Genomic DNA, 13,279 nt, shown 5'->3' with positions numbered 1-13,279 from the left:
AGGAACCAAAAGAAACTGCAGGGAAAACAATGATAAAAAAAAAAAAACAAACTACAGTGGACGAGAGTTGCAAATTTGAAGTATTTTACCTGCACAACTCTCCAATCCACCTGCAGCTTGGGTGGGAAGGAACAGTACATTTCCTCGCTCAAGGCAGAAGAAGACAGATTTCAGAGCAGATAGAATAATCAGAAAGTTAAGGGGGAAACCTGGAAGAGGAGTTACGAAGGGCATAAGCCCCCAAATTTACATTTAAATCAGCCACAAACCGTGGCTCACCATTAAATTATGAAAGCCCAGGAGAAAACAACAGATGACTTGGCAAAAAAAAGCAGGTGCAGAAAATTGAGTGAAAAGTTTGGCTGCTGCACCTCACAAGGGAGATAGAGTTTGGAGCCCAGCCAAAGTTGTATATCTTTTTCAAAGAAACAGATTCTTGAAAAGGACATAAAATAATCCAGAGTCTCTACAATGCATTGTTCATAAAGAACAATGTGCAATCATAAATCACTCGATACACAAAGAAACAAGATAATGTTACCCAAAATTAAAAAAAAGAAAGCAGATGATGCACTTAGATGATTCAGATGATGCACTTAGTAGAGAACTTTAAAGCAACTATTATAAATATCTTTAAACCCTAACATGTATAACTGATGAAAAAAATTAGAATTTCAGCAGGAAAAAATTAACTATATTTTTAAAAAATGAGAATTCTATACCTGAAATGAACTTAAAAGAATGGACACAGCAGGAAAAAAGTGTCAATGAACTTGAAGAAACACCTTATTCAATCTGAAAAAGGGAGCGAATAAACATGCAGAAAAGTGAACACAGCACCAAGACCTGTGGTGCAATATTGAGTGATGGAACATGAGAACGTCTGAGGTCACAGAGTCAAGGAGAAACCTAGGGTATGCTGTTTCCACCTGTTGGAAGTAGCGCAGTGATAAATGGAACTTTGAGAATGCTTGAATGCCATGGAATTGGCTGGCTGGTTCCACAGTGAGGCCAACAAGATTACAGCTTCTACTACCTGTATACACTCCCCTGGCTCATAACCTTTTATATTTATTCTCACTCTAAAACCAGGCAAACTCATACTCAGGCCACCCAGACTGATCTCAAGGTTAACATAAGGCCAGTCACTAGTAACAAGACTGTTAGAACTAAAGAGGGGGAGCCAGAGACCTGACACTAAAAGTACAATCCAAAAAATTGATAAAATGAATCATCAAAATTCAGTGCTTTCACTCAGGGAAAGACACTTCAAAGAGAATGAAGACAAAAGTTAAGAGTGGGAGAAAGTATCTGTAAACCACATATAAAACAAAGAGTTAGTATTTGGAATATATAAAGAACACTCAAAATTAAATGAAACAAAATCAATTAGAAATTGAACAAAATATGTGAAGAGCCATTTCATCAAAGAGGATAGACTGATGGCAAATAACCAGATGAAAAGATGCTTAACATCATTAGCCACTAGGGAAATACAAATTTAAAAACCTCATTGTGTTATCACTATATACCTATCAGAATCACTATTAAAAAAAATAGTGACAACAGCAAATGATGGTGAGGATGGAGAGAAAACAAAACATGCATATCTTGCAGATGGGATTGTAAAATGGTATAACCAATCTGGAAAATAATTTTTCAGTTTCTTAAAAATTTTGTAAACATGAAACTACTGTACAATCTAGGAACTGCACTCCTGGGCATTGATCTCAGAGAAATGAAGATTGAGGGTCCCACAAAAACCTGTAAATAAATGTTACAGCAGCTTTATTTGTAATAGTAAAAAACTGGAAACAATCAGATGTTCTTCAATGAGTAAACTGTTAAACTGTGGTATATCCATACCATGGAAGATAAAGGAAAAACGGTATTAATAGCCAACAACCTGGATGAATCTCCAGAGAATTGTGCTGAGTGAAAAAAGTAAATCCCAAAAGATTATGTTATGATTCTATTTAAATAACATTCTTGAAATGACAAAATTATATAAATAATAGATTAGTGGTTGCTTCGGGTATAAAGGAGTGGACAGAACTCAAGGGAAATGGGTGTGCTATAAAAAGAAAGCACAATGGATCTTTCCGGTGATGGAATTATCTGTATTTTGACTGTATCAATGTTAATATTTTGTTTGTCATCTTGTATTATATGGTTTTGCAAGATACTATCACAGGGGAAACTGGGTAACGGTACATGAGATCTGTATTTTTTTTTTTATAAGTGATCTACAATTACCTTGAAAACTTTAAAGTTCCATTTAAACAAAAAAGCATGGACAAGTATTTAAAAGTAGACACTTTCCAACTTTATCGCTGATGATGTACCAATCCCAAAAAGAATCAAGAAAAGAATGCATTTTACCTCTCAGAAATGTTAATACACTGCATAGGGAATTCTCTTATATAAGTTTCAAGATCCTTTCTATCCTTTACTTCCTTGCTAAGTCATCTGGGGAAAATCACTTAATCTCTCTTAGGTTTAATTTTCTCATTTGTTAACTAATAAAGATGGATTAGATAAACTTTATTATTCCTTCCCACTATAAAGCCCTTCACATCTCAAGACAGGAAAAAACAAGCTCAATGGAAGGGGTAACAAATTTTCTTACTACATAAAAAGCATGAATCAGTGAAATAAAATTAACAGAGTTAAAAGCAAAGAAATACTTCCTTTTTCCTGCTTCAATATCAACCTTTTAACTGTAGATAAGTGTAATAACTATATGATGGATGTTTATATACCTGCAATTGTAAACTCTATCATACATAATAAAATTAAACATAAAATAGAAACCATATTGTGGTTCTAAATAATATAATCTCTTTACCAATGTTCCCTGGAAATGTCCTGGTTTCGTATACCATGCTCTGTTGCCTCCCTCTTCACAGACACATAGATGATCCATGAGTCCATTACTATATACAAAACATTTTCCTGACAAAGAAGATTCCAACAGTCAACAACTACATTACACAATTGTATTACTTTTATAGATGAACAAACTGAATGTACAATGAGGGGACTTGAAAATTATGAAAAGAGAAATAACCTTGTAAAAAGAAAAATAACTATCACTTCCTTTGAGGATGAAATATATATAATCAATACTTAGATTTGCTTAATGATTTGCTTAATGATAATGGTCCCGGGTTTCAAATTTACAGTTGTGCAAAGTAATTGAGTAAATTGTGGGTCATACACTTTAAGAACTGTCATAAACAAATGTACAGAGAAATAAATTATTTTTGCTTACAGGAGGCAACAGTGAGGGAAGATAAAGGAGGAAAACCTGTTCTGAAAAACGAACATGTGGTACATGCCCTTTCTATTTAACCAGAAGAAAATTTTGTGATGTGCAAGGGAAATTCAGACAAAAATAAGATCATAGAAAAAGAAATGTTCTTCTCAGTCAATGGAAATGATACTATGCACTGTCCTTTTTTCTATATTAGTACAGTTCAGTCAAGCTGTTGCAGCAAAGCCAGGAGTTCTGAGCAGTAGGAAAACCCAAACAGCACTCAGAGAGGCGGAGGAACAGATTTATTACATGCAAGCCCAGAGGAGAGTTAATCTCCAAATTCTGAGCCCTGTCTTACAGTTTTTACAGGTTTATATAGGGTTTTATGTAGAATTAGCATAGCTCTCACTTATTGGCTAATGCATTGCTGGGTTGGCGGGCAAATTTTCTACTGTAAAATGCAAGCAGGGTTATAGAAGCGGAAAGCAAGAGAGGTCAATTAGATAATTTCTTGCAAGGTCATGGTCTGCAAGGGAGTTACAGAAGCAGAAGGCAGGAGTGGTTCATTAGATAGTCTCTTGCAAGGTCATGCTCTCACAGGAGGATTCACAGAAGTAGGAGGCAGGAGTGGTCCATTAGATAGTCTCCTGCAAGGTCATGTTCTCCTATTTCTCAACAAAGCCATTTGTCATCTCCTATCTAATTTACTACAACTTTCTCTAATACTAACTTCTTCCCATAACTGACTCATTCTTGCTGCCCAAATCATCTTCTCTGTTCAACCATATATAATTTAATGAGTTTCATAATACATAAGTCTAAGTTAAATGTCTTCTCCTGATTTAGCTTTCCTTAATGTGTAGGGAACTACTGTAATTTTCAGTCTCTTCATACAATTCCCCTATCCTTTCATTCATCTGAAACATGGTTGCTATTCATTCCATTTCACTGCTCTGTGTTCAACAGCTACATCTCAATAAGCCTACTTTCTCACAGTTCAAATGGCCTGCCTTCTGCAGTTTAAGCAAGTTTTTAAATAACATTACCTTCATAAAGCTTTAAAAGACTCATCAAGTAATTGTTATTTTTGCCCATCTAATAAAACTGTAGAACTAATCTTCTCTAATTCCACATACATTACTGTCCAGAAATTAACCAAGTAGCCTGAAAAGTAATAAATTTCTAATCATTGCACACATTAGATAACCATCATGAATTTTCTTGGATTTACATGGCTCATGAACTAAGGAGAAAGCTAGATTCTAAGGTCTCTTGCAAGTATAATTCTGTGAGGGAAATATCCAAATAAATAATCATCCCTAGCTTTAATTTTTTAGTCTACTCTTTATATGTCCTTTATTAATAGGTCCATAGAAGTATTACATGTGTTATATATATATTTATTTTCTGCTTTGACCTCATCAACATGGAGCTAAGTGATGAAAAATATTTCATCATGAGGATAAAGAGGCATCAGTTTTTAAAAGTTAACAAGAACAGAATATTATTTAAACAAAAGTTAATGCAATAACATTATAAAATCTAACATAACATTTTCAAGATAACTATTATACCTACCTTTAGGGAATGCATTTTTTTGGGCTTGGAGTCGAATTTTAACAACATCCAGGGGAGTCACTATTAAGACACATAAGTTTCAATTAACAAGTGATGCCTATAAACTATACAAGTTTTTACAAAGAACACAAAATACAATGAATCACACCTTACCTAATTATATAATGGATAAGAATATCTTAAAGGGGTCTTGAATGTAACATTCTAAAATTCTACCCTTGAAATTTGTTTAAAGAGGATCAATGAGAAGAAAACAATGGAATTACTTCTCTCAGAAGTATCAAACTGTCATTTATAATATTTCTATAGCAATTCCATTAGTCTTAAAACTAAATACTAGTATTTATAAGTGAAGAATAAAAGCTCCAAGAGTCTACTTAAATATTTAAGAATAAATATGAATTTTTAAAAATAATCAAATAATATTAATCTTTCTAATTTGATAAATTCCCCAGTATCAAATAAAAGCTATAGTTAATTCAAATTTTAGTAAGTTAGTCATAAATTATCTTTGCCAACAGGTTTTGCCATACCATTTGGGAACAGCATGGCAAAGAAGAATGGTTTTAATTAGCATGTTATATTTTATCCAAGCAGAACTAATGTCAAATAGTGGTTCTGAGAAGGCTTTTTCCTCATCTGAGAATGAAAATGTCACAAAGATCTAAAGAACTTTACAACCCTAAAATTCTGAGCTGATATATTCTACATTATAAAGGAATCAGTTTATATTTGCTCTAATAATCTATTCTCATTCTACTAAACTAGCTAATTTAAAATTATTAAAACGCTACACTTTCACCTATGCCATTTGGTTGTGGTTTATAAAAAACTGAAAAAGTACAGAGAATTTTAAGAAATTCACTGTAAATGCAAGCAAAATAAAACATAACTTTCATTTGTTGCTACTGTAGATTCCACTTATACTGTATTATTCACATGCTAATATTTAATTCCATCTTTAGGCTTTCTATGTAAAGAAAAAGAATAATAGAACCATAAAAGTTTTAATGTAGATAGATAGGGACCTTAAAGAACTCCTGGCCTGACCCTCTAATTTAATTACAGATGAAAAAAATGAAGTTCAGAGATAAGCAAGGACTAAAATTCAAATCTCTTGACTCTGTCCAGTGTTTGTTTCATGTTGATGAAGGAAGAAAATACTATTATTATTTCATAGATGGTAAAAGTCAAATGTAATCATTGATTAATTCAAAGTTACATAATCTACATAAGTAACATTATCTTACCCATTAGTGATGTCAGTATAGCTCCAGTACAAGAAGCAAGCATTTGCTGAAGAGCTGTCACTTGGATTGTCTCTGGTCCTCCTGCTTCAGGATCCATATTTTTAACTAACTGGAGAAAAATCTGTTAAACAAAAGAAAAATGTATAATAAAAATTTAATGGAAAATGCCTTCAAAATGGACTGCTAAAATTTAAATAAACTATAAAAATAATGAGTATTAATCTCAAAGCACACTATCAAAAACAAATACAGGGAAGCAGGTGTAGCTTAATGGTTGGGAGCTTGCTTCCTATATACGAGGTCCAGGGTTCAATTCCCAGTACCATCTAAAACAACAACAACAACAACAAAACAAAACAAATACATAAATTCTATATGCAAAGGTACTACTCTACTGTTACAAATAAAGAATGTTCTCTGATTTTCCAATAATGGCAACAAACTTCACTTAAATTGTATGAGCAGTAGTATATGTAAAATACAGCTAATAGAGTTAAGGAAAAAGAATCTGGCCATGTAACAAAATGAAAGTAGTTTACCAACAAGGCACAGAATTTGTGAATTTGGTCTCAAAAGCACCACTCATGAACCCTCTCCAGTAAGATAACTAATCAGAATGTTAGCAAATACAGTATGATTTTTTTGCATACCAAAAGTTGTTCCACATGTTTAAAATAAAATCAAAACACCTCAACTTAAAAGGAAACATTATATTAGAAAAATCTGATTAAAAAAACCAATATATACTCTATCCAATAATTTAGATAATACAAAAAAGTATAAAAACCACTTATAAACTCACTATTCAAAAACAACCACTGGCAATACACCAGTGTCATCTTCCCAAATGTTTATACATATATGCACATGTATATTATTGTCTATATTAATCAAACACATGTATCTGTGTAGAAACCTTTTTTATAAAACAAAAATAGGTTAGTAATTTATAGTTTATTAGCCTGCTTTGACATGTAAAGATATATTATAGATTTGCTATGCCATTAAATATAAACCTACATTATCACTTTTATGCTTGCATGGTACTTAATTATATTTATTTAGCTAGTCTCATATTATTAGATACTTAACTTGCTCTCAATTTTCCAATTATAAAACATTCTGATATACCCAATCCCCGTATATACATCTTTTGGTACTTTTTCTACAATTACATTAAGAGCAAAAGTAAAATTGTTGGCTAAATTAAAAATCTGATACAAATGGCCAAAACGCTTTCAAAATAGCACGATGAGTTCCTCCACTGATCCTAAGCTCTCTTTCTAGTTTTTGTGAAAGAAATAAAACAAAATAGTTACCATGGCTAAGAGATTTAAAATGGAGTTGGAGACCATTTAAGAGGTTACACTTATGAGCATCTCAACAAGATATCACAAATTGCCAAATATGCATAGCCACAAGCAACTAATGTTTCTCAAAATCCTGAGGACATCTGGAAATCATAAATAAACCACAAGAAGAGACATAATTTGGTTGCTACCTGAATCTATGCTCCCCAAATTGCAATTCTAAGACCCAAAATAAATGTCTTTATTGCCTTACAGCTATACACACACAACACACACAGATATATATATATACAAATACATACATATTGTATTACATAGGTATCCGTATAGCATGTTTATTTTCTTTGAACCATTTGAAAGTAAGTTGTATACATCATGCCCCATATCCCTAACATACTTCAGGATATTCTCTTATATATCACAGTACATTAATCAAATTCAGATTATTTAACATTGTTCCGATTATGTCCTTTACAAGAACAAATGGTAGTTTTATTATTTCTTTGGACTTTTCTTACTTACCAACCTGATGAAAGTCTTCTCATCAACTTGATGCTCCAATATTTTATTGTTTTTAGTATCAGTTAGATGAAAGCCTATAATAAAAAAAAAGAAAACAATTGCTTTATCTTTTCACACAGGAAAAGGATGACAAGCCTAAAGGAGGCAGATTGTACAGGAAAGGAGGGAAGGCATCCTGTCACAGCTAAGACCTGGCAGAGAAGATGGCCAAGAGACAAGACCCGGAAACGCCCCAAGAGAAGGCAGCTACTTAGCATCATGCATAGTGGAAAGACGAGATTTTATAATGCATAGTAAAAGATTTAGCATACTCTACGAAGTATTTTGAGAAAAAAATTGACCTGAATTTTTAAACAGGACTTTTGCTTTAACTTCCAGTTTACAAGAAATTCAGAGACCAGAGGAAAAAGGTAAAGGATGCCCACAAAGACACAATAAGTCAAATTCAAAATGGTTAACACTCTAGTCTACAGGCCAATTGTCCTGTTTTCTTCAGCAAGTCAAAGAAAGGTAGAAAAAAGTGGCAGGGAATTGTTCTAGATTAAAGGAATCTTAAAAAGTTAACAAACCAAATGCATCTTGGTTAAAATAAACCAACTTTAAAAAGCTGGTTTGAAGGTAGGAAAAATATGGACATGAGGTGGTTATTCACAACATTAAAAAAAAAATTACTGTTTATTTTGTTTCCTTCATGCTATTGTGCTTACGGAGAAAGTATCATTTTAAAAAAATGATTCATACTGAAATATTAAGGGCAAGAATATTATGATAGCTGTAATATACTTCAAAATACTTCAGGAAAAATAAAAGAAATATATTAAAGTATTAAATTTAAAAAGTAACATTATTAAGTTTTTTTTCACATTTAATTATAACATACAAGTTACTAAATATTGACAGTCCCCTAAAATCATAACATAGATCTAATTATGAGATCTGAAAAATGAGTCTCCTTTTTAATTTATCCAAAAAATAACATTGGAGGAAAAAAAGGATAATATAAGATTTGGGGTAGATGGAGAAAAACTGGGAAGTGATAATATTAATGGACTGTCTAGAATTCATGACATATTTTCCACTGCTCAAATGAACTATAGTCCTATCAACCTTCATATATTTCTTTCTTCCATCTTACCCTTCTTCTATGTGTCAAAGTCTAGTGGAGACCACTTTAACATTAATATTTCTTTGACTTTCCTGAAACTTAGAGATATGTTTTCTTATGAAAACATACAACCTCTCATAAAGAAATATTCTTTTTTTCAGAAATGGAGAAACCAATCCTCAAACTGCAAGGGGCCCTGAATATCCGAATCAACCTTGGCAAAGAACACCATTGGAGGACTCATCCTGAGGCAGGTTAAGTATAGTGAAAGGGAGAAGGAGGCTAAGGCCCAGCATACAACATGGCCTGCAGACCACATGGCTGGGAAACCCTACCCAGAAACCTGAGGGCCAGACTGCCAGAAAGATCCCATGAGTCCCTAGTGAGTATCCCATTCAGGGTCAAGGGAAAGCCCTGGGAAGCCTTCAGACAAAAGACCTCACCATTAACGTCGAGTGCTAAAGTCAAGTCTTTCCCTATGTTAAATGTGTAAAATTCTCTGTTCTGTTCTAATCTGTGCTTGCTTTAACTATGTCATTCTGCTTGTGCCTAGGAACTTGTAAATCAGATTTGGGGTTCACCTGTTACAAACTGGATATGGTAAAAGGTAACCTAAAAATGAGTATTTAAATTTCAATGTAATTGAATGTGATGTATAAAAGAAATCACAAGTGGAATTAATTCAACTGTTGAAAAAGCAGAAAAACATTAATGTTACTAATAAAATTGTTTAAGTTGCTTAATAACAACTAAATAATAAACGAAAGTGTCTTATTTGTTCAAAAGTAAAAACTTATTAGAAACGCCAATTAAAACCTAACATCACTAGATGCCTTTATATTATAAAACGGCAGAAGGATAATATCTGAAATTGCCAGTAACTGGGTAGATTTAGATTAGACCTACTTTTGTGATGGTAATTATGTACTGAATTTACCTTTTTTTTGGTTACTTCTGGTCTAACCTCACTCTTTGTATGCTTGCTATTGTGATGGTAATTGTAAACTGAGTTTACCTTTGCTTATGGTTACTTCAGGTCTAGCATCACTCTTGCTTATGCTTATAGTTATTTCAGGGCTGGCCTCACTTTTATGATGGTAACTAACTACTCTATTCTCCCCTGTTTGTAACATGGCAAATTCTGCCCCCTATGGCTCAGGGGGAGGAAAATTTGAGACATCCCCATTTCCCATCTTTCCACTGGTGTTGATAACCCTGCTTTCTCTCATGGTTATCCAGGTGTGGACTAGATAGCTGCCTGGTGAAATTCTTGACCCTTGGGATTGAATGTCCATTTTTCCAATACTGTTATCTCCAAGGACTGGGGAGTGTGGGGCCTCCCACCTCAAGGGTTGATGTTCATAAAAGCAGCAAGTCATGAGAGAAAACAGTTTTCCTTGAGACTTCAATGTCATCAGTGAATATACACTGGAATTCGTGTTGCTCATCCAAGGTGTGTCAAAGTCAAAATGGGAGATAAGTAAAGCTCTGAAATAAAGGAAAAAGTTGTAAATTGTATTTATTTTTAAAATTTATTTCTCTCCCCTTCCCCCCAGTTGTCTGCTTTCTGTGTTCATTTGCTGTGTGTTCTTCCGTGACTACTTCTATCTTTATCAGTGGCACCAGGAGTCTTGTTTCTTTTTGTTTCTTCATCTTGCTGTGTCAGCTCTCCATGTGTGCAGCGCCATTCTTGGGCAGGCTGCACTTTCTTTTGCGCTGGGCAGCTCTCCTTACTGGGCGCACTCCTTGCGCATGGGGCTCCCCTACGCGGGGGTCACCCCTGCATGGCACGGCACTCCTTGAGCGCATCAGCACTGCATATGGGCCAGCTCCACTTCCCTAAATTGTATTTTAAAGCTTAGGAAGAATTTGTTTATAAGCCAATAATTAAAAGGAATGAAATTTTTGTGCAAACCTGCATGGTCACAGTGCAAATTAGAATAATCAAAAATAGCCTTCAAAGAGATCATTTGAATATAATGTTATTTTATGGTTAGACTTATTTTGTAAGAGAATGAGAATTCTAAGTAATATTAGTGAGTTGTATGTTTTTATCTACCTCTCTATTTGTGTCTGCCTATTTGCTCAGTGTTTATCTTTGTACACTGGGATGGTAATATTAAATTAACAAATGAAAATTCTTAAAAGTGTTCTGCTCAAATTGTTAAAATATTAAACGTGTGCTTATATATGTGAATAAATATTCCTGGAGCCCAAATTAGGGTAAGCAGGATGGAAAGGTCATATAGAAATCTAAATATAGAAATTACTGGGAAAGGGAAAAAGGTTTTCCTAAGCCCTTTGACCTACCTACCACAGGCCTCCTCTTTGAAAGAGCTATGAAGGAAGGGCCAGGTGTGGCAGATTAAAACTCTATTTTCTAGGCCAGGGAATTAAGAATCTGTTTGCCCTGTAATTCCCCAATTTGGACCTTCTAACTGCCTTAAAATAAGCATGATTAATAATCCTATTACCAAATTTCAGTAAGTAAAAGAGAAGTCCTCGAAAGCTATGGGAAGATCTTTTCTAAATTATAATTAAAACAAATTAAACAATTATAATTATTCTAGAACCTAGCAGTCAGTATGCTTTTAAAGCAAGAAATAGATTTCAATATTGTCAAACTCTCTTATACAGTCAAACCAAGGCTGCATGCAGTACATTGCATGGTGCCTCTCCATTTGTGTTATTGGTTAAGTTGGTCACTGACCCCCTAAAACAATAAATATATCTACCACATCTTTGAAATGGATGGAAAGTACTTTGCAGTTTCAGACTCCTACAGCAGCTGGCAACAGCTCAATATGGCCAGATTTACAGTGGACATTACCTCCAGACTGGCTCTGTTTCACAAGGCCAAAGGGCTCTATGCACCAGGGCAATGAAACACTGGAGCTTGCCACCAAGTGCCAATGGTGCTGCAGCATGCTGGCTGTGTGAAGGATATGCCAAGTGGAGCAATAATAACCAGAGTAATGTAAGCAGAACCTAAACAGACAAATTGGCATGATGGCCTGCTCTCATGGAGAGACAGCAGGTATGTTTCACAAACCTGGAGCTTAGACCTGTTAACTATAGCTCAAAGAGGAACTTGTGCATTGATTACTATTATGTACCTGATGAAATTGATATGTCTTCTATTCTAGATCATATGCAGAAGGATACTGAATACGTTAAAAGTCTTTACAAACTTAATTCATTTTTTAAGTAATGAATGTGCCTATAAGATAAAAGAATGGCTCTCTTAAGTTGCCTTTGTAGGTTTATGTCCAGGGCAGTGCCTTTCCTTATACACCTCCTGGCTGTCCTACACTGTGGGAACTGGGGGTGGCAATTTCCTAGTCAGCATTAGAAATTTACAAGATCAAGCCCATCAGCTTCAAGAGGATGTAGCCTCTAGAGGAATCTGGACTTTCTTATTCCTATGGTCTAGTATGTCATGGCTGGCCCCCTTTTTGGGGCCATGTACCACCATTTTCTTTATCCTTTAGTAGGACAATGTATCTTCAAAATTCTAACCTAAGTTTATTTCTTCCAGAATCAAAGTCTTCAAGAAAAAGGTATTAGTCATGTGGGGATTGCATCCAGTTCCAGCCAAAGTGCCAGACCCACCTTCCCTCAACCTCAAAAGAATAGCCAGAGAGTTTCACACCTCATCAGGCAGGGAACTTAAGCCCTAACCAGCAGAAATCAGCTACAGAAGAACAATCATTGCTTTCCAGCTACTCCTTAAGAATAAGGGTGTAAAGTTCTTTATCTAACCTTTAAACCCATCGCTATATGCCATTCCCTAGTAAGGGACCATGACATTATATTGGGCTTCAAATTTCAGGGAGTTCTGGATCACAGAGTGTTTCAACAATGGCAATGGAGGGATACTGGTATGGGATACCAATGACAGGTGATATATGGCTGACAGGGAGCTGTACAGAACATATGTCCAGGGTGCATGGTAATGTTTGGATATACTCATAGTGGCAACAATTAAAAACCACAGCAGGGGGGGTACTGGGTTCCTGGCCAGTGGTGCTCTGTCGTGGTCCCTAGGGGAGCAGCGACAGTCTCCCAGGTACAGCGGCGGGGACCGGGAGGGAGTGAGGGTTCAACAGTGAGCCCCTGATGCTAATGACTATGCTTGTGAGCTGATAAGCCTAAAATAAGAACAAGGCCTAGAGCAACATTGTGCCTGGGAATTTCCTCCTGTCAGCCTTCATGTTACTCAAATGTGGCCAGTCTCGAAGCCAAACTCAGCATG

General features: G+C 34.9%; 1 protein-coding gene across 12 annotated transcripts in view; it reads right to left on the bottom strand.

Moving 5' to 3' along the window:
* SLC25A40 (solute carrier family 25 member 40) overlaps positions 1 to 13,279 on the bottom strand; it is a 104,301-nt gene that overhangs the window by 22,944 nt on the left and 68,078 nt on the right. For 10 of the 12 annotated variants that reach the window (XR_011648831.1, XR_011648829.1, XR_011648830.1 and 7 more), the window contains 4 exons: positions 7,920 to 7,993; positions 6,088 to 6,208; positions 4,838 to 4,897; positions 2,849 to 2,955 (listed from right to left, as the gene is read on the bottom strand). Coding sequence is in view for 7 of the 12 variants with exons in the window: in XM_004478086.4 (XP_004478143.2) it covers positions 2,849 to 2,955; positions 4,838 to 4,897; positions 6,088 to 6,184 (264 nt within the window). In the remaining 5 variants the exon portion in view is untranslated. Of the gene's footprint in view, positions 1 to 2,848; positions 2,956 to 4,837; positions 4,898 to 6,087; positions 6,209 to 7,919; positions 7,994 to 10,368; positions 10,478 to 13,279 lie in introns of those variants that run through there. The other 2 variants (XM_071215183.1, XM_004478087.4) reach the window with 2 other exon arrangements.

The sequence above is a fragment of the Dasypus novemcinctus genome, chromosome 5 (genome assembly GCF_030445035.2).
Source record: "Dasypus novemcinctus isolate mDasNov1 chromosome 5, mDasNov1.1.hap2, whole genome shotgun sequence".
Lineage (NCBI taxonomy): Eukaryota > Metazoa > Chordata > Mammalia > Cingulata > Dasypodidae > Dasypus > Dasypus novemcinctus.
Note: the sequence above shows the minus strand (reverse complement) of the source record. Positions and strands in the feature narration are given on the sequence as shown.